At 37.1% G+C, this 22430-nt stretch overlaps 1 protein-coding gene across 14 annotated transcripts in view; it reads left to right on the forward strand.

Annotated features, from left to right (window-relative positions):
• rk (G-protein coupled receptor rickets) overlaps positions 1-21754 on the forward strand; it is a 40628-nt gene extending 18874 nt beyond the window's left edge. For 2 of the 14 annotated variants that reach the window (XM_069122988.1, XM_069122991.1), the window contains 12 exons: positions 10186-10257; positions 11444-11515; positions 11794-11862; positions 12661-12804; positions 13608-13748; positions 14321-14386; positions 14488-14631; positions 14711-14782; positions 15094-15386; positions 16741-16920; positions 17009-17203; positions 17391-21754. In XM_069122988.1, the coding sequence (XP_068979089.1) occupies positions 10186-10257; positions 11444-11515; positions 11794-11862; positions 12661-12804; positions 13608-13748; positions 14321-14386; positions 14488-14631; positions 14711-14782; positions 15094-15386; positions 16741-16920; positions 17009-17203; positions 17391-18787 (2845 nt within the window). In that variant the 3' untranslated portion in view covers positions 18788-21754. Of the gene's footprint in view, positions 1-10185; positions 10258-10365; positions 10683-10938; positions 11313-11443; positions 11516-11544; positions 11889-12554; positions 12805-13607; positions 13749-14320; positions 14387-14487; positions 14632-14710; positions 14783-15093; positions 15387-16740; positions 16921-17008; positions 17204-17390 lie in introns of those variants that run through there. The other 12 variants (XR_011174399.1, XR_011174398.1, XR_011174400.1 and 9 more) reach the window with 12 other exon arrangements.
• Positions 21755-22430: the final 676 nt, after the last annotated feature.

Here is a 22430-nt window from a genome sequence, read left to right on the forward strand (position 1 = left end):
AGTTCGATAACTATATCGGTTGCTTGAAATTATCCGAACGTGTACCTCATATCTTGCTGAATGAAACTAAAGTATAAAGTTTATGTCCTGCTTTTTTTATCTTCCGAGGTTAGCGTGATCGGGTATCGTTTTCTTTTAAATTCTTGTTTTATTCAATTTACGGCGACGATCAGTCCGTGAATGGTTTAAATATTACTTGATACAGAAATATTATACCGACAATGGGCTTTCTGCTCGTGTCTTTTCTCCCTTCGCAGAAAATCATCGCCCCGTTCGACTCAAGCTACGATAACATAATGAAAAGCGGATGGAAAATCGGTATAGTCCTTGAGCCGGCTAAACTACCCTCCAGCGATCGATCGTTCGAACACAGTAGGGGGATCATTTCCCTTTTACTGCAGTAAGCTCGTAAAAAAGACCGAGACTGCATTATTTGTGGAACAACGCGACATACGGGAGAGAGAAAGAGCCAAAAAAGACCGAGATAAACCTATGATGAAAAGTAGCGAGACGACTACGATTGGAATAACGATGACACCCGCCTCCGTTCCGCCTCCAAATGACCGATCCCTCGTCGTTCCCGGGTCCTCTTGTTCCTCGCTGTTCTTCTCTTTTTTTATTTTCGACCCAGTCGGAAAAAATTGCGATCGATAAAAGCCATTTTTCGAGAACGTTGTATCTAACGTACCGTTTTTATTGCGAAGCGTGGCAGTTACCACTTTCGTGAAAATATTGCCACTTAACGTAAAAATTCTTCTAGGATTATCCGACAACGATTCCATGTTTATTTCGATTATTTTCCATTATTGTCCGCGAAGTATTTCGTCGTTTCTTCGACGATGTAGCGTTATCATAGCGTTTTTTGAAATTCAATTAACTGCTGAAAGAGGCGTTTAAAGAGATGGCAAGGAAGATAAATTGTCAGAGAAAGAAGCAGCTAGTTCCGCGTAAACGCGTCTCTCGTTACGATAAACTCCTATCCGTGGCTCACCGATGCTCCACGCTACACGAGACGCGCGAAAGAAAAGTTCTCCGAGCGTTCGCCATCCATTTCTCTCCTCCGATTCAAGAAACTAGGATTCTCTCTTGCAAACGATCCCCTCCGCGAAACTTCCTCTTGAAAAAGTCACCGAACATTCCCATTGAACGCAAACAACCTTCCTGTCCTCTTCCTGAAACTCCGCGAAACCTTTTCTTGGGAGCTAAAAAACTTTCATTACCGAGGCAAAGATGCTGGAAGAAAGGCAAACCTTGCAAAGAGTTCGCGTTCTTCTTCTCTCTTCCTTTTTCTTCCTTTCTTCTTCTTTATTCGAGCGACGTTCAGTCGGCGCGAAAAATCAATGCATCCTTTTCGTTCTGCTTCGTTTTCGACGAGTCTCATCTCGAGCCTGTGTCGGATGGATCGATGTTTGCTTAGCCGAGCGTGAAACAGGTCGGATAAGGAGAGCCGACAGAATGATTAATTGGTGGCGATTATGAAAACGTACGACCATGGGGGCCGAGTCCTTTGAAATTCATAAACGTCGTTGTTCTTCGTGTCTGGTCATCGTTCGAACGAAAAACAGCCGTTGACGGGGAAGCATTACGAAGGAAAGTTTTCGGATCGGGCAATCGCTGGCTGCGTGTTACGCGAAATATTCGTCTTTTTCCTTTCTTCTTCTCTCACGAGCCCTGTCAGTAATAAAACTCACAAATAAAGCAGTCGTTTCGTTACAACTTAATTCTATGTTGTAACAGCCACGCGTACTCCGTGTTCGACGAGTATACTCGTCATCGCTTACTTCTCGCCACACGTTTTAGGTACACGTTTTTCAAAGTTTTCAAAGAGATCGCGACAAACAACTGGTTAAACCGTGGAATCGTGTACATATTGTAGTATCGTAGACAAATGGCCTAAGAGATATCGGCTGAACCATAAACAACGTCGCGAGAAAGCCGAAGTGCCGACAGGTCCATCAATTTGTCGTCGGTCCTTCGGTCGAACAGTTACTCTGAGAAAGGACCTACGTGACCCTGGCCTTTGAAAAGACAAAGGGATGCTAAGGGAGAAAGACGAATTAACAGTCAGTGTGAGTTGAGAAGTCAGAGTGTTGTCAGCGTTGTCGACAGAGTGTGGTCCGCGTGAAAGAGAGCGTTGGAACCGTGGTGACGAAAGTTGTAAATTAATTATTTAGTTGTCTTACTTATAGCACATTACTGTATTTAGTTCACGTTAAATAACCATCGTTTCCTGTTTAACCAACGCCTGTTTAATCCATCTTAAATAAATAAATAATAAAATCCTACAATATGAATTCCCAACCAAGTGTATAGGTCAGAGTTGCGCTCAGTTACGATTCATTGAACAAACGGATTCGGAGAGTGTACCCGGTTAATTTCGGAAGTTTTTCTCGTCGATTACCATAAAGATCCGATAAAACTCGATACTGCTCGATTCTTTGCATTCCATCTAACCTAGATTCGGCTTCGTGCTTGATTTTGGGCACGTTGTTTCCAGCGGAGGTAGCTTTTCCATTCTACCATTCTAGCGTAATGAGCGTGACGAACGGGGTTAATCGAGCTATTAAACGCCAGGCAGCGAAACAACGTGCAAAAGTGGCGTAAATGTATGTTATTGTTTTGTCAAGCTACGAGACCGTATTAGAGTAGATAGAGGAAGTGCAGCGCATTTGGAACACTGTTGGTAATTTCGAGTACCAAACTACCTAAAAAGCTACTAACTTTATCTAACTCGTGACACCGCAAATGATAAGAGCGAACGATTTGTTAACCAAAGACATTGGCCGACGAATCGTAACTTTGATATTTCTTGAACTGAATCTGCAGCAAAAGGCCAATTTACGGTAAATTAAAAATAAAAAAAAAGTAACGATTTCGTTAGGGTAAAGCAGATGTAATTCGGAACAGCGATGTTCCAATTTACCTTCGCTGTATAAGTTCAACCAATTAACTGTTATTTAGTTTTAGAAATCTCTCATGGGATCAGATCGCAGAGTGTGTAAATAAATATAAACGACGACGTGTATACTCGTCAAACGGTGACTGATTAAAAAACGAGATGATAATAAAATTACTTTCTCCTACGATTTAATCGGACACAAAAATCGCACAATGTAGGAACTAGACTTGATAAGTATCAGTTCTAAGTCTTCAAATTTACTTGCAATAGATACAGGTGTAACTTTTGCGCTCATTAACCAGTACATTCACAGTGTACTCACGAATTTCACAAGAAACACTGCACTCTTCATCCCTTCTGTCCTCGTAATTCGCATCGCGAAAGAGGCCTACAGCATCCTCCTCGGTAGGTTTCTCTTTGGAATCTCGAATTCGTAACGTTAAAACGAAACATTAAAAGCCTAAAATTCACGTCACAGTTTGTACTCTCGAGAGTAGTAGCAAAATTGTTCACGAAGCCGTAGAATTAATACACGAACGGGTAGATTATGCGATTTACTTTGTAGTACTGACAATTATCTTAATCAGTTAGCTGTTTTTGACGAGTATACTCGTCATAAAGAAACGGCAATATTTTGTAATTTTTCAATCGGACCAAAGTTTCATATACTTTTTCCGCTGTTACCGAAAGTTTGAAACGTCAAAGTTTATTAATTTCCCTTATAATATAAATAAATATAAATAAAACGTGGTTTTATTCGTTCTTCCATCCTCTGCCATAATTTTTTATTCAACTTGAACAAGCTGATATTCCAGATATGCAGCACTTCCTCCATTATCGTAGAAGACTGCTTCGTAAATCAGAAGCACAGAAGGAAGCTTCATAATTCGAAGGACAAGAATAGTTTATCATACTTGAATTCCTTCGAAGTTTTCGCTTTTGCTACTGAAAAATTCTGTGAAATATTTTTCCATTAAACATGCCGACCAACTATGGCGAACAGCGACTAATTCCAACATAGAAATTCTTCGACGATTCCAATCAAAAACTCTAAGATCCTTAATAGATGCACCTTGGTATGTTGCCAACGAAACGATACATCGCGATCTGAAGATACCTACAGTTAAAGAAGAAATATTCAAATTCAGTAATAGATATAACATAAGAATTAACAGCCACCAAATTACTTGACACGACGGATCAGATCCGCAGACTAAAAAGACATTACTCTGTAGATTTAAACATTAGATTCAGCTAGAATCGAACATACGATAATCATTTATTATTCACGTTATAGTACCACGCCAGAATAATTTACTTATAATTCTCAATGAGAATTGATTGTAAAATACTTCGAAATAAAAAACAAAAATTAAACATGCCGAATTAAACACTAAACGCTATGCAAGAATGTATTCTTTCTTAGATACTTCATCGATCGTCAGCGCTATATCAAAGTGTTAAGCGAAAAGAATTTCTTGGAAAATTCATCAACTACCATGGTCGTCCAGAAATACGTGATATCCAATTTCATGTAACAACCATACAAATGCACCCTGGAAATTTGTCTTCATTTGTACCTTTAGCATACGAATTTATCTCTTTATTTATCTGCCTCCATAGACACGCTGTCTCTGTTTGTGGACATATACATCTTGTTTCTGCCTTATAGTCCATACAAATCTTATTTCTAACTTACAAACTATTACAATCATAAGTATAATTAAGATGAATTAACGTAACTCTATACAAATGGCTAACTTCATCACACGTACATACCAAGCTATCTTTCAATGCAATCGTTATCCTTATTCGAACACTTTTTATTCCAATTTTTCTACAGCTTCGTCGAGTTCGCGAAACCATCGTTTCGCGTCGTTCCATAAATCATCGTTTGTCCACTCGCAAGCTCTTGGAATTCTGGAAAATGAAAAAAGATGGCAATCCAGCTGGTTCCACGCGTCTGTCATTTGCAACGAAGTGGCACACGCGTTCTCCAGCTCCTCTGCCACGAGCTTTCTCATACTCGTCGAACGCCCGTCTCTTCTAACTCGTCGTCTTCTCGATAATTTGTCCATAATCTTATCAAACAGACGTAAACTACGGCGATTCGATGGCGAATTCCTTTCAGAAGGTAAAAGTCAAGTACATCTGTTCGTGAACGTTGGCCCAACTCGAAACGTATCCTTGAAAATGTTCTCGGCACTCGATTCTTCAATTTCACGTTCTTCTCGTTCAGAATGCAGAAAATCGCGGCGGCGAAACTGCACTTCGTTATCGGTGGGACTTTTAACTCTCCACGGTATTTTAAAACGTACGAAACGATACGATAACGTTTGTTGCTCGAACATAAAATTTCGTATGATTTACGTCGACACGTGAACAAAGCTAGGCGACCTTCTGTAACTTCGTTCCATCGTTTGCTGCATGTTTTCTGTGCGTAAACGAGGACCTGGAACTACTTTCCAAACGATCCTCGTACAAACTACGTAAATTATGAGTAATTGGTAAAAATTAATTTTTACGCATCCGTGGAAAATTTGTAAACATGAAAATGTTCAGGATACGCGTATTATATGCGTGGATATAAAAAAGTGTACGAAGTAAAGTAGTCGTTATGAAATTTAAAGGATGAAACACACCTCTATGCAGGATTCGTTTCTTCAACGATCTCCATAGAAATACGCGTTTACGTAAAAACACGCAGTTGAACGATTAGTATCCTTTGCGACGATTTCCAGCTACGAATATCGAAACAGAACACGTGCAAAATAGAGCAGAACCAGAAGATAAAAGAACGTTGATTCTTATGGATTTTTCTTCGAACTAACTACTAGTTAGATGGGACTGAACCTTTTTATAGTTTTATTGAGATATGTATAATTTTCTGTGCTAGACGAAATTGGCCTTGTAGTAGTGACACGTATATGTGAATATGAGTGTATGCAAGTACGTGTGTGCACAGTGTCTCGAAAAACAGATGAATGTAACTGTTCCGTTAGCAGTCTGGTATGGAAGATGGTGAGACAAAGAAAGTGCTGAGACGAAGATCCTAGGAATTGTTTATTAAATAAATCTAAAACTATTTTAATATAAATCCTAAGTGTAATCTTAGTGTTCCTTTACTTTTATTTCGGCAATTAAAATCTACAATTCTCAACAAGCTTTAAAGTACAAAGAGGAAATTTCTTAACTTTTGTATTTCGATGACTGTGTTGTGGCTTTATGTTCCCTAAGCCAACAATGATTACCTCGTTAAAAATGATCGCAAGTATAATCTACAATAAACGAAAGACCTGAAACAACAAGGTAACGTTTCTACCGCAAAACTATGTATTTTCATCGGGAGAAGATGTAGCCCCATACGACCAGTGGTTAGTCCAAAAGAAACGATTCATAAAAATCACTTGCTTTCGAAAGTTACACGAAAATCGCTGCTCCATAATCAAAATTCTATTAGGCGTCCATACAACTACTTATACGTCTATTCCTACAATCTATACGATTATCTACCTGTATAAATCTATATCTTGTATCATTCGTATTGTCTCTTGTATCGATAATTGATAATCTGATAATCGGTAACGTGTGTGTATATGAAGTCATCGGATTTGTATCGCTTCGGATAAAATTCGATTCGTTTGAAATCCGACGTTATGGGATTTCTATTCACTTCGTTAGGCTCGAGCAACCATTCACGATATCCCTCTTTTTCTTCACGTTCTCGTAAAACATCACTTTTGTTCCACTTCCACTTAAGATTTCGTACGATCGATCCAGCTTAACCAACGAGAATTCGTCTCACGATTTAAGCAATTTTCATATTATCCGCGCGATCTCCCCGATCTAATAAAACTTCGCTCCGCTTTCGGTTTTTCAGCAATTTCGACGGCAGACGTTTTGCTCGGCGCAGACACGCGTGTACGCTTCGAAAAGATTCGTATCGCGAAGACAGAATCGACGAAATCGAATTCTCTGGAATGCCGGAAATTAAGTAAAGAAACGGATCAATGAATCCGCAGGAAGTTTCATCCTGTTAAATAATATCTTTGTATTCCATAAGTTTAGCAGAATTCGCGGATGCGCCTGCGTAAGTTAACTCGATCGATGTGTGGAAACACGCAGGCCACACGGAAACCACACGGAACAACGGAGCTTCGCTTTCTTTTGCATTTCTTTTTCTTTTTCTTTTTTTCTTCATTTTTTTTGTTCTTCATTCGACGTTCGATTAAGAAATAGAGAAAATGGAAGACAGGGGAAGAAGAAGGCACATAGCGTTTTAAATTCGTAAAAACATTTGAGCATTTGAAATTTTGAAATTGAACATTTCGAAATTTTCTTAGCACCGCAACGAGATCCGGCTGTCGTGATCGTATCGATAAAGTTTGGAACAAATTTGAAAATGTACTTAGGAGATGCACAACAAGATATTTATATATTGTACGAGTGTAGCAAGTATACAGGATGTTTCCAGCGACTGGGACGAGCCATAGCGTTAAAACGGTAGAACATAGGCAAAAGATTTTCATTAGGAAAATTCGAACGGTTTCGAGTGATACGTCACGTGGCGCACGTGTTTTTTCCGAAAGTGGAGGCGTTTCAAAGATTTCGAAATCATCTCTATTTTCTTATACGTTGTCTTACATACCATTCGACGTATTTCTTCGTTCTCTGTCAAAATCTATCGACTTCAATCGGTGGTCAAAGTATCGATGAAGAAAACCATCGGAGATTTGCTCGTTCTTTTGCTCCGTTTTGGAGAAAATCGAGAGAAAAGGAACAAAAATCTTTTCTTAGCTTATTTATTTACATCTATTTATTCGTCTTGCCATCGATTATTACTATTATTTATAATAATATATTATTAATCATAAAATAGTCATCTAGAGCAGTCATTGTTAGACGTAACGCTCGCATTGCTACAGACCAGAATTTCGAACGACGATAAGACGAATAATTCGCGATTTTCTTCAAAATTTATCAAAAACAGCAAATCTCTCCCTGTTTCTTTTTCTATTTCTCTCTCTCTCTCTTTTCTTAGTTTATCGCCTTCATACACGGTTCTAAAGTTTCGACATTTAAATCAGAGACACCCTGTATATACTTTCAGATTGAGCTGAAATTTTTCCAACAGCAATGCCAGTAGTCGCGTCTCGCTGGGTAGCGCCGATAAAATTTCAAGATGCTTCACCTAGCGAGCACGATATTATCCACGTTGTATTTCATTTTCTGTATCTTCCTCACGTTGTGTCTTCTATGGTAACCGTTGGAATACTTTCGCCAGATACCGTCAAGCTTCGAATACGATCGAAATTAGCGAAAATACCGGTGTTGCTTCTAGAAGCCAGGACACTAAGCGCATAAATCGTCGAGTCACGCGTCAGCCATTTAAACAGACGGATGCACTCGAACAGTCATTCTATATCCGTGGTGTTCAAGTGGCTGCGTGCTCGATATCGGCGAATTTATGCGGCCGTTAAGGGGTAACCAGCACGTAATTGATACTATACCGAGGATAATATGACCACCGTTCGTTGGAAAATCACTTTACGGCCGTGTAAAACGAACGATATTTAAAACGACGAACGACAGAATTTTCCCAGATTTGCTGTTGCCGCGTGAGAAGCTTACGCTTCGCCGAATTGTATCCAGCTTGCAGGTCGCCGTAAAACACGGTGATTGGATCGCAACGAGGGGGATGGCATACAAACGTAATTGTATGGAAATTTCTACGAATTCTCATTTTTCCTACCCTATGCTCACCATACGATTTTCACGCTTACTCTATTTCTTTCGAGCAATGATTACGTTAGGTTGTCCCAAAGCTTTCTTTCGTTTTGTAAGGCAATGTTAGTTGCATAACATTTTCTCTTTTGTTGAATTTATTATTATTATTTTTAAATTTATTATCATTTCATTGAATCATGCGCTGACCATTTTCTTCTATTAACCTGTTCCGTTTACGTTTCACAGATTAGGTTCCACGTTTACGTATAAACGTCGTCAGATGAAGCAGCTGCGCGCAGATAGCGAAAGACACTTTTGGGACAAGCTAATAGTATAAATTATATTCGTACAATTTTCATTACGATTGACAGTAACAGCGCGCGATTTTTGGTAAAGTGACTCTAAGTCGACGAGATACTAATAACCAAATTGCAGATGTTTACGCGCATTTTTGACTTGGGGTTTTTTCAATTCCGAGTTCCAAAAGTCTGCAAAACGCGTGTTATGATATAATACGTAGAAGCGTGTGAGATAATCAAAGTAGAGCAAACTTCTATTTAGTGGATAGAAAGAAATTTGTATCCTTATTTTATCCTAAATTTTAATCCTTCGAGAAATCCGCATCGAACGCGTTGAATATTTCCTCGTATTGTTGAAGGTAATGAAGATATCGTTCTCTAACAGAAAACCGAAATTTCTATCGAAATTGCTGCACGCTTGTGCGTCACAACGTATCGTACGACGATGCGACGTACAAACGACGAGATACGTAAAAATTCGTTGGACCGACAACTGGTACGACGAAACGACGAAATACAACTGGTTTTGAGACACCCGGTATGTAGAGGGTGTCTAGAGGAGCGCACCGAAGTAGAATCGGTCTGTCGTAAACTCGGCGCGTCTGTCCTGTCTCGTGAGGTGGGTGTGAAATTGGGGAGGCAGCTAAGCAGAGGAGAGGACTCGTCAGGAACGTTTGACGACGGTTCACGCTTGAAAATACAGAACGTACGTGACGGCGGCTAATAAATTTTCAGTTTTACGGGTCCGTACTATTTGCATTTCTTTCTTCGTTCCATTACCCGTCTTCTCCTTCCTCTTTATTCTCCTGACTTTATATTTACGTTATATAACAGGACCGGGATAAACGACGCTAAAAACAAAAAGAAAAATTACAAACAATTCCCCTTATCGTTATCGAATATCTCGGCTAATTCGACCATCGAATTACCATATATACGCTTTGTGTTATGCAAGTTCCATTTTTGTCGCGGATAACAGACCAACGAATAACGTGTTGGACGTAACTTCGTCAGAATTTCTATTACAATTTTACGTCGCTCGTAATCCGGCTGTTGTGTAATAATTGCAAAAAAGCAGGGAACAAACACGACGAACAGTTCTACTCTTCTATTCCTTTTGCTTGAAACGACAGGCTACCACGATCATTTTCACTCTATCTATCTATGATCTGTTCGTGACTATCACTTTAACAATATATTTAATAGTATGTATTGATACAGGTGTTTGTATTCATTGCACTTTTCGTTGGATTGTTGCAGAGACCTAACGAGCAACAACATAACAGACATTCCAGCCCGTGCCTTCCATCGAATTTTCAATCTTGAAGTGTTGTAAGTACAGAGAGGAAATGATAGATTTCCCTTATACATACGTATATATATATATATATATATATATATATATATATCTGATACATATTATTAGACACGTACACTATTGCAATATATATATTTATTGAAAATGACAACGTGAGCTCGTGCTCGCCATCCAAATGCAGATGCGCTAGTTACAATAAATAGTAACTAGAAGCTAGTTCCAGATACAATCGATAGATTTAATCGATAGGTTTGAGATGTTCTTTCGATTTTATCCCTAGTCCATGTAAGAAAGTGCAATAAAGGTTTTTCGACTCAGAACGGTGTGATAGATTTATCCAAAGTATAAAATAATAGCTATTGTGATCCTACCTCTGAATACAGAAATAACAACAATATTTATACCTTAATTGCAGTAATCTTGCCCTAATTGCAATAGTGTACGTATCTAATAATATGTATCAGACTACCCGAAAAGTGTCTTTCTTTTACAAATATGTCTTTTGCAACAATGCATCTTTCTACAAACACGAAGCCTAACCTATCAAATGCTGTGATCTTTGTCTTATTGGGTTGGCAACTAAGTGATTGCGGATTTTGTCATTAGCTAGCAATGACAAAATCCGCAGTCACTTGGTTGCCAACACAATAATAGAACAAAATGAATCATACGTAATTTAATAAAACAGTATAAAAGAAAAAATGTGGTGCATCTATTATTTCTTTACGAAACGAAAGAAACTTTTGGGTGAACATAATATATCGAAAACCATCAAGCGCCAATAATTATCTAATTATTACTTTATTCGATAAGTTACGATAATCAAGCAAATACGTGCATCATCGTACGAACGATAAATGTAACGCCTAATTTCTTCGAAACGCTGAAACAACTCAGACATTGTCCATTTACGATTGTTAGAACGATAGAACAAATCTATTTAATGGGAATGCAACGATCGATATACAACGCTTCTAGAATAGAGTCGTTACAATCAAACGTATCCGCTAGAGTAACTGAACTGTACTGGACTGGTGCGCGTCGTTAGACAAAAGAAACGAAAGTTAACGTAAGAACGATAATAAAAGAACAATTCGCTAGATTGGTCAAGAATACGAATATATCCATCGTTTATCCGACAACAATTTTGTCGCTTGTTTTTTTCACACATTTTTAAACGTATTTTACTGTCTTTTCCAGATTACTTCGACGAAATCATTTGCACGCGATCGCCGACGATGCATTTACGAACTTAACGAGCCTTCGAGTATTGTGAGTGTTCCACAAATCGCACCAAAAATTCTTGCAAAAAAGAAAAATAAGAAAGAAAAAGAAAGAGAGAAAAAGCAAAACGAAAAAGAAAGATTACTCTGTGTTCGTAAGAGAATTTATCGCTCGAATAATAAAAAGAAAAAAGACGGAGACCGGATGATCCGTTATGTGCTAAAAAAAAAAAAAAAAAAAAAGAGAAAAGAAAAAAAGATAAAAAGGGATCACGTGTAGTGTCCGCGGATCTTTTTTAAGGTTGTAATTCTCTGTCTGCTTTGTAGGGAGCTCGATGACAATTATTTAACAAAAATTCCGACCGCGATCGTTAAGCTCTCTGGCCTTGAAGACCTGTAAGTGTGCATCGATTAAGTAAAATGTAATTTGACAACTTTTTTTTACATTCTATGAATACTACTTCCTTATCGAGCCGCGTCTCCTTCGATCGGATACTTATATCATCGCGATTTTATCTCCATAATGAGAGATTTCCCGTTTTCTTAACGAAAATTGTTCGCCTAATCGTACCAACCATTATCACTCTGCATTGCTGGGAAATCTTATCGGAGCCGCACCTTGAGATTTAAATTGAACAATAAAAAGACTTCTAAACTTTTTCATCTAACTTCCTGCTTTATCTTTTGTCTCGTTTTTTAACTGAAAGTTTGTTACTGCGGCGAACAAACTTCCCTTCGCAAAGGAAAATAGGACAAAGATGTCGTGTTTTAATGAAAAAAAAGAGAGGAAAAAGCGAATCAACGAAACTCGTCTCTCATCGGTGAAAAGAAAGTAAAGAATCGTAATTTATCTGGAAATCAGAACCGAAGAATGTTGGAACAAAAATTCAATGTATGTACTATCGATAATATCACGCGCAAAATTTCCAAAAATTCATCCAAAGCTAAAACGATCAAAGCGATTTATGCAGAGTGATCATGATCGTTATGATTCCGCGGAATATCCTTTTCTTCGATCTTTCTGCTTTTCTATTGCCGATGTATGGTTAAGAAGATAATGACAAAACTTTAAAAATTGCTGAAACAAGCGAAACCGCGAAAGAGAGATCGACGCCGGTCCTTTTGTTTTCCGTTTTCACCGAAGGGAAGGAAGCCAAGAAAGTCGTATTCGTGTATGTTCCGTCGGTTCCGTAGGTCCCTGTCGAACAACCGGATCGAAACACTGGAGGAACACGTTTTTCAGCGTGTCACTAATCTATTGTCGCTCGATCTACGCGGAAATCCGATCAAGGAAATACACGGCAACACTTTCCGCAATCTACGCAAGCTCCGTAAATTGTGAGTATAGATCTTTCTCGAGACGATTTGTCAGCTGTTAACCAGTTAGCCGTTGCGACTACTTTGGAAACTTTGAAAAGCGTGCATCTAAAACGTGTCGCAAAAAATAAACGATGACAAGTATACTCGTTATAATATAGAATTAAGATGTTTTATTCTTTAATTTTATTACCGACAGAGCTCGTTATAACACAAAATATTGCCGTTTCTTCACGACGAGTATACTCGTCAAAAACAGCTAACTGTACTTAAAAATAAATAAATCTTATAGCGATTCTTGTGGTCAGACACCAAGATCGGACTCTTTTCCATCAGAGATCTCATAATTATAATAATAGATTCGGGGAATAATTAGACTATTGATATACAAGAAAATAAGTATCTATATTTTAAAAAACATTCGCGTATTGTCGGTAAAGAAGATAATTAAATTTGTTTCTCGAGGAGGAAGGACAATGAAAGAGAAAGAAATAAATGAATTTAAAAAATTAAATTTGGTATACGTGTGGGACAACGTGTTTGAGGAATAAATACAGATACAAATTTAGAAAACAAAATTTGGTTGAACTTCAACTTTCGACCATGTATTATAAAAGAAAGTCAGAAATTTGATATACTTCAAAACGAAGTTAAGTCGAAAGCTTTTATATTATGCTTTAACAATGTAAATAGAAAATATTTCCTTTGGATCAATATCATGTGAATTTCCAAGTCGAGAATAACTAAGGTCTAAATCTGCCAGTTTATCGCTAAATAGAATCCAAATCTATTAAAAGAAATGTAACGTAGAAATTATTTTCTAGGATTCTTTCGAATCTGAAAGAATTACGGATATTCCCGAATCTAAATGGGACAAAATCGTTGGAGGTATTGAGGTTAGATCGCGCACAAGTGACAAGCGTTCCAACAAGTTTGTGCGAGCAGTGTCCAAAATTGAAAAGTCTGTAAGTGAATTTCGATTGTAACGCGAATGATTAATGTAAATAAACGTACGACAGGATGTAGAATATCAAAGACTGAAGTATTCACCGTGGTAGTTTAATGCGGTTGAGACAGCATTCTATTATAACGAATTAATTGCACGTCGATATAACTTGATTAATGGCAAATTAAATTATAATACGATGAGAAATTGATGAAGTTAAACTGGCGTATAAATTCGTTGTGCCGCATCAAACTGTCTGGTACACATACATCGATATGAAAGAAATTACCATAACATAAAGTTATAATAATAAATTATAATAAAATTGTGTTATGGTAATTTATTTCATATCGATTTAATCCGAGGTATCTTAAATGAGATTCCACTATAATGGATTGCCGTACTAATGTAAAGTGGGTAGAATTTCAATCGATTCAAAATAAAATCAGGTTCTATCGATAATTAATTCGTAATTCGACCTTACACCGAATTCTCCCTTTATAAAAATCGTTCGATTATTTATTTCAAAAATGTTATTTCTTCCCCTATCGAGATTGTTTATTTATTGAAATTTATTTTAACCGTTTCCAGCGACATGAAATCGAATTTTCTAACGGAGATGCCAAATTTACGAAATTGCAGCGAACTGAGGGTTCTGTAAGTATTAAGAAAACAATAATTAAGTAGTTAGGTAAATACGAAGTTCGCAAAATTAAATATTTATTTTATACATAAAAAGGAAACATCTCTCTTTCCAGGGATTTGGCCAGTAACGTGATTCCTTCATTGCCAGATGAGCCGTTTAAAGGTCTGAACATGTTACACGACCTGCTTCTGTCGAACAACAAGCTGCAAGTGATCCCAAGCGACGCGTTCGTCGGGTTGTCAAGGTTGCAGGTGTTGTAAGTGTCGTCTCTCGCAATTAATCCCGTGTAGGTAGTTCACCGTTATCGTCTTGAAAAAGAGGACTTTATGTTTCAGGGATCTAGAGAGCAATTACATCGAATATATTCATCCCGATGCGTTTAAAGAGACGAAACATTTAGAGGATTTGTGAGTGTCAAAGGAAACCGCATTTTTACTTTAAAAACCGTGACTGTATTCTATCTTCTATATACAATTCTATGTATAATTATATAGAGTAAATAGTAATCGAAGAGCAGAGTAAAAATTTTGTTAAGTTTATCCTTTTTTTCGTGATTTATTATATGAAAAAGAAAATTAAACTAAACGTACGATATTTCAAGTAAAAGCAGGGTTTTTAATTTTCTATAATTTTATTCTTTTTTAACACATTTCCTTAGTAGTATTTATTGGCTTGTTATTACACGTTATACATTTATTTTGTATTTTTTAAATTTCAGAAATCTCGGGAATAACGTATTTCCAGCACTGCCAACATTAGGACTGTCAGGCTTGTTACACCTCAAGACGTTCAACAACCCAGCATTAAGAGAATTCCCGGCTCCCGAAAGGTTTCCACGTGTGCAAACGATGGTACTGTCGTACGCTTATCACTGTTGCTCGTTCTTGTCGGTCGAAGTGGAGGATCCGGTGACCAAGTCCTCCGTTCAAGAGTCTATCCTGTTCCCCACTGACAACGATTTTGATATGATCCTCTGGAACTCGAGCTTTACCGATATCTGGCCACAGCTTAGTAAGTAGCTCAATCGACTGATTCCCCGGTTGAAATCCTTCGAGCTTTCATGGTCTGGATCCTTCAAGTTGATACTGTTCGACATTTCCTTTTGTTCTATATTTATCATTATTCTTTCAAGAAATCCTTTTATCTTTCTATCGACATTTCAATCTTTTTTTAAGATATTCAATAGAAAAATTATAAATACAAATCTATATAAATAGATTATATTTACCGTTCTTTTTTAAAACTTATATAAGTTTATAATTGAATTAAAAATCTCTTGTTTTCTATTTTCTAGTTCCTTCTTGCCCTTTTTATCATCTCTGTATTTTTTATCACGGTTGCAATCTGTGTATTTTTGCACCTTCAAATATAAACACATATAAATATGTTTGAACTGCATCAATTGAAGATTCCTTTGATTATTTTACTCACTGCCACTAATCATCTTATCATGACACCTCTCACAACAGTATCAAAATACTTCACTAACAGATGAAGAAAGTAACAAGTTTTCGGAGATCGCTATCGTATGAGAACATTGTAACGGAAATGATGAAGATATCTACATCAATATTGTAGTAATAAATGAATCGTAACAGTGAAACAATTCTATCCTGTTAAAAATTCAGCTTGTTACATTTTAGTTTATGAGTCGATCGACACTGAAATGCTGCAAAGCGCAAGCCGCATAAATTCATTTACGTTGTTTAAGACTGTTTCAGTGAAAATTCAAGCTGTACAAGTTTTGAGAACATTCCCAACAATCCACATGCGAACACCGTTTTTCCACATGGATAAACAAATTTCGACATTCGAGAATTAAACGCTTCAAAGATAGAAATAAAGTATTCCACTTGAAACAAATTACATGATGTTTCGACTATCATCTATGGCGAATCTAAAATTAATTTTACAATTAACAAGGTTAAAATTGATGGACAAATTTTCCATTTTTCTGTACTTCCTCTTTTTAACTCTTTGATATCAATCATTCTATTGCTCGGAAATATTAATAAGAAACATAAATAATTATTATGTAATAAACTTTCCATCTATAATTAACTGCTATTAATACAGCTTATTTCTTTGCACATATTATTAAAATTTTGTTTCAATGAACGTAAGAATATCTTGTAAAGCTCAAAAACATATACTCAAGAGAAACTACAATATACTCTATTTTAAATTCGCCATTAATTGAAGATTCTCAGAGAATCGTTAAAAAGGGCATAAGTTCACGACAACACACATTCTGCTACGCGAGAAATCATCCAAATATCTCTCTTCGATCATCGATTCGTTCAAATCAAATAAAAAAAAAATGAAAAAAACGACTTTGCAGCACTGAAGTGATGACGTGTTCTAGATAACATGACCGACAAATTTGGCTCGCAAATAAATGAACTTTGGGCTAACTTTGGTTCAGATTTTACGTACCCTGGTAACCTGCCCTCATACGTTGAGGATTATTTTGAAGAGCAGAACAGCCGAGCTACCCAACCAGCTCGAACACTGCCTTCTCACGTACAGTGCCTACCTCAACCTGGTAATTCTATCACAAGCTTCTTTTCAGACATTCGAGAACTTTTTAATCACAGTATTAAAAAAGGTCTGAAATATGTTGCGATTTACAGGTCCTTTCCTACCCTGCCAGGATCTCTTCGACTGGTGGACTCTACGTTGTGGTGTATGGGTAGTATTTCTGCTCGCCATGCTTGGGAATGGAACTGTAGTGTTCGTGTTAATATTCTCCAGAAGCAAGATGGATGTCCCACGATTTCTCGTTTGCAACCTTGCAGCAGCAGACTTTTTTATGGGCATTTATCTAGGTTCGACTACAAAAAAAAATACTGTAAAGAATGTAAAAATATCGTCCTATGACGTAAAATCATTTTGTACTTAAAATCACTGTGTATAGTATCTCTTCACTACGCCATCTGTGTAGCTTATTATTTCTACGCTATCTTCTTTTTCTATTCAAATTTATAGTTTCAAATATATATGTTACAATTTTAGGTCTTTTGGCGGTGGTGGACGCTTCTACCCTAGGAGAATTCCGGATGTATGCCATACCATGGCAAACTTCCGCTGGATGCCAGTTAGCCGGCTTTCTAGGTGTTCTCAGTTCTGAGTTAAGCGTGTATACGTTAGCAGTTATTACTTTAGAAAGGAACTACGCCATAACACATGCCATGCACCTGAACAAGAGACTTTCCCTCAAACACGCTGGTTATATAATGACTGCTGGCTGGGGTTTTGCTCTGTCGATGGCAAGTTTACCCCTAGTCGGTGTATCAGATTACAGAAAGTTCGCTATATGCTTACCATTCGAGACCAATGGAAACGCGGCGTTGGCGTACGTGACCTTTCTCATGCTCATCAATGGTGTTGCGTTTCTCATATTAATGGGATGCTATCTGAAGATGTATTGCGCGATCAGAGGCTCCCAAGCGTGGAACTCAAATGATTCTCGAATTGCTAAGCGGATGGCTCTGCTGGTGTTCACCGACTTCCTCTGCTGGTCCCCCATAGCGTTCTTCTCGCTGACTGCCACGTTTGGGTTGCAGCTGGTGTCGCTCGAACAGGCGAAAGTATTTGCCGTGTTCGTACTGCCATTAAACTCCTGTTGTAACCCGTTTTTATACGCCATCTTGACCAAACAGTTCAAGAAAGATTGCGTACTTATTTGCAAGGCGATCGAGGAGTCCAGGGTGACCAGGGGGATCGGCAGATGCCGGCATAGCTCCAACTTCAGCAACAGGCAGACCCCTGTAAATACGAATAGCCTGGTAGATAGGTCGTCGCGAGAGAATCAGGCACCGTGCGCCTGTAATTCAAGATTACTTGAAACTAGCCAGTGTTCTGGTTATCGACGATGGGGCACCAGGATACTGTGGCCATGTGCCAGGGACACCAGGCCTAGACACGCACGTAGCGACCAGTACGCTTATCAGATCGCGGAGATCCAACAGAAGCAACATAAACGAGCCTCGTCGGTGTCCTCCAGTGAAAATTTCTCTTCGTCTAGATCGGATTCCTGGAGACAAACTCATCATTGCGGTATTCCATTGAGGTTATTGGATCCTAAACGAAGAGCTTCTTCGTGGTTGATCACCAGGAAACCGTCGCAAGAATCGAACCTCAGTTCCTCCAGGAACGATTCCTCCGGTTCCGCTACTACTGCCAGCACCAGCACCTGGAGAATTTCAAGGTCTAGTGCATCTTTAGAGATTAATGCGAGGAACACGCCTAGGCCAACTAGGTCAAAGCCACGACTTACCCGTCAGCTGGCCATCCAGGAGCCTGAACCACCCGGATCACCAAGCAGATTAGCCGTCAGGCTCCTCGCAACCATACCCTCCGCGGCAGAGACCAGTGACCAGCAAGATGACGACAATACGCCGCAAAATTGAACGATCTTGCACACACTTCAGTTTATTAGAGATTATAGTCGGTTGTAATAGAGTAAAGACATGGGTCACGTTGCTCCCGAACGGTTTCAGTATTAAGTGTCCTCTAAGAGGTATGTGAGGAAGGAGAGAATCACTCATTGACGATTCTCGTTGTTGCATGTTTGAGGTGATTTGAGCGAAGAAAAAATTGACAATTTAGGAGATTCTTCTTTCAACGTTTGTGATTAAATACGTTGTTTGTAATATACGTATATATATAATATTGTTTAAAAATATTACGTCTTTATTTTTTGTTTTCTTCTGGATTGTTTCTTTGGTAAGGAGTCTTTTGTATTGAAAAATCTGCAAGACGTTGAAAGAGGAAGAATATAACTATACTTTTATTCTCTTTATACAATTATTTATGCTAATTTCAGTAGAAGAGCGAACGATGTCGTAGATCGTTTGGACTAGTGGAAGAAACAGGATCAATCTACCTTTATTGACCGTCCGTTACACGTGCACGTAGGCAATTGCACCAAGTGCAACTGGTGAATACAATAGTCATATTCGTTAAATACTGCCAAGGATTTTTAACATGTTGACTGTCAAAGGAATTTTATACTTTTTACGAACATTTCATAAAATGATATTTCGTTTATATCAATATAAAAAGAAAGTAAAGATACAACAGCAAAGAATTTGCTATAATATTTTTCATATGTAATATTTATTTCTATGTATAAGTGTAATCTGAAAATTTATCACGTATTATAAAGTTTCACCAAAAAAAATTTCCAAGACAGGCAACGTGTTCATTTAATAGTATAACATACTAATTTAATTTGACAGAAGAATTCAAACATATGGAGAAACGTGTCAATTTCATTGGGTCTTCTACCATAAGAAGAGTTGTAACTTCAAATCCATGACGATGAACTCAACGTTCTACTATAGTTTTCAATTAAAATTAGAGCGTTGAACTATTTATTGATAACTTAAAAATAGGGCACACAGTATTCTTTCTTCTTCTCTTTTTTCTTTTTTTTTTTTTTTGTGGAAAATTATTCGACTCAATAGGAACTCGAATGCTTCTTTATTCGTTGTTCAAAAGAAAATCTGTTTATCGCGGAATCAGTATTTCAAATCCATTGTTCGATTGTTAATAAGTATGCTTGTGTTTCCATAAGACTGATCGTTTATACAATTTGTCCTGTAATTCTGGATTTCTAGTTGAAAATCTGAACACGTAATACGATTTCTAATCAAGTATCATGATACCAGTGACGAAATATCTAACGATTAATTTATTTGTTAATATCCAAGTTGGTCGATAAATTCTCAAATAAGTTGGATTACATTGAAATTTTAATGTACTGAATGAATAAATCCTTTTTATGTAAAAACATCTTTGTAGGGCAGGAAAATTGATCTTAGCCTGAGTCATGTAGCAGTATATAATTATTTGAGAATTTATAGACTAACTTGAAGCCAATGTATCCATTGCTGTGTTCGTTAATCACAAAGATGAACGACCATAGATTTGTGCAGTTATAGTTAGTTGATCGTTAGGTCACAGTTAGACCATTCTAGCCTAAAGACTATTATAAGATCGTTACGGCGTGTGCAGATGTTTATACATGGTTTTAAATTAATGACAAAGATATTCGCTAGTATTAGTTACCGGACTTAATTGTTGATGAGTGTGTTATTTCGTTCTTCGCGCGATTGTTTCCATGTTTAATGCCGTTTGAGACCTTCAGATTGTATTTCTTGCCTTTTTGGAAGGATATTCTATAGTTACATCCAGTTTTATCAAATAGGCAGTACCTTTTAGACTTTTAATAAAACTTAGGAAAGAGAGAATAGAAATTAATAAAAAAATTATAAAATAATCTTATATATATTGTATTATACATTATATATAAAATAATTATTCGTAAGAAAAAAAAACAACACACTTGATCACTGCAACCTGATAAAACTATTTGGACTATAGACTGTAAAATATTGTTTCAGAGAAAAACTAGAATTTACATCTGAAAATCTTGAACTGTATAAACTGTATGAACCTAAGTCACAGAAGGCTACAAATTCTAATTTGCTGCAACCATGTCTAATTTTGTCGGCAGTCAACATTGGTGTAACACCGATGGAAAACATGTTTTGCGTGTGTGTCCGGTCCAAACTATTTAATAACGTTTTTCTAATAAAATAGCGCATTACGACGAACTGAGTTGTTGCATTGTGTTACCCTGGAAAAAGAAAGAAAGAGAGAGGGATAGAGAGAAGATTCAATAAGGCTAAAAAAAGAAAAGAAGAAACGGAAATTAGCTAGGAGCTTCAGGCTTTTATGAAATTTCTTTATTTTTGATAAATTTCTCTATCACGTTACAAGGAAGACCTATCTCGCCATTAAAACAGGCGAACAATATAATAGTAACATAGTAGGAATAATTTACATGTTTATGTAAAATAAATCCAAGTTCAAATAGCCCGCGCTTCCCGCGCCGGCGCGTAAATACCTCGCCAGCTGAAAACATGTGACTTTAACTCGAATTATTGTTAAATCGAATTATTGTCATACTTTATGGTACAAGGGTAAAAATGGAACGTCACATCAATTAATATCCTAAATATTAACCTTTAATGAACATTTAATTATTGCTTTATAACGGCAAATTAGCTTGGTATACATTTCAGGTACTTTATTTAAATATTGAAAACGTTAAAATATGTGTTCTAATGGGATCTTTTAATATGTAAAAAGTAGTTACTTCTCAGAATTATATTTTATAAATATTTTAAAATCCATTAGGGCCAAGAAGTGTTTGATTTATAAAATTACGAAGAAGCAGATCAAGAATTCTAAAGCAGTTGCAGGTCATTCCCTTTCGAAAAATTATGTCATTGAAGACAGGATATAGAGGCTAAGCATAATGTAGAGTTTGAGTCTCATATTTTCAACTGGTAGTATATGTAACTTATGAAGTAACGCGTACCTTTGAACTATACACGTATTCTTCCTTTTCGCATCTCTTGCATTCTATCGTTCACTCTTCGTCTCTACCAATAATTAGTAAACTGGAGTAAGATTTCAGTATCAAGCGATATAACATATAACAAGATATACACAATCTTAAAAACTGTCCTTTATAAACATCACTCGTAATTATAAAATACACTTTGACCTGAAGTGTTCTAACAAAATTCTACGCACTGTGATGGCCTTTTAACGGGTCCATTAAGTACCAGCATTTGTATGTGTTATGTTGCTTGAAACCTCCGTTTTCCCTAGAGTTTTGACAACGACTTCGTCACGTTTCATTACACTTGTTTCAAAATTCTTCCTCGTTTTCTTTCTCTTTCTAAATTCGATCGTACCAGAATATGTTTTTTGGATAATTTCGACTGTTATACCACGATGAGAAGCTCCTTAGCTTTTTTATAACTTCTATCGCCATAATTCGGTGCTAATGACAAATGTAACGTTTCAAACGATTCGTTTGATATCAATAATATTAAACACAGGAAAAGGGGACGAACGAAATTAATTAATACGGAACACCAGGGGAAGAGATAACATAACGTTCCTGAGAAACTTATATCAAATTATTTTTTAAACGCTCGCTATCCGACATATTGTTGCTGGACTATCATATGA

This window comes from Bombus flavifrons, chromosome 11 (genome assembly GCF_040668555.2).
Source record: "Bombus flavifrons isolate JBK064 chromosome 11, iyBomFlav1_principal, whole genome shotgun sequence".
In the NCBI taxonomy this organism is placed as follows: domain Eukaryota; kingdom Metazoa; phylum Arthropoda; class Insecta; order Hymenoptera; family Apidae; genus Bombus; species Bombus flavifrons.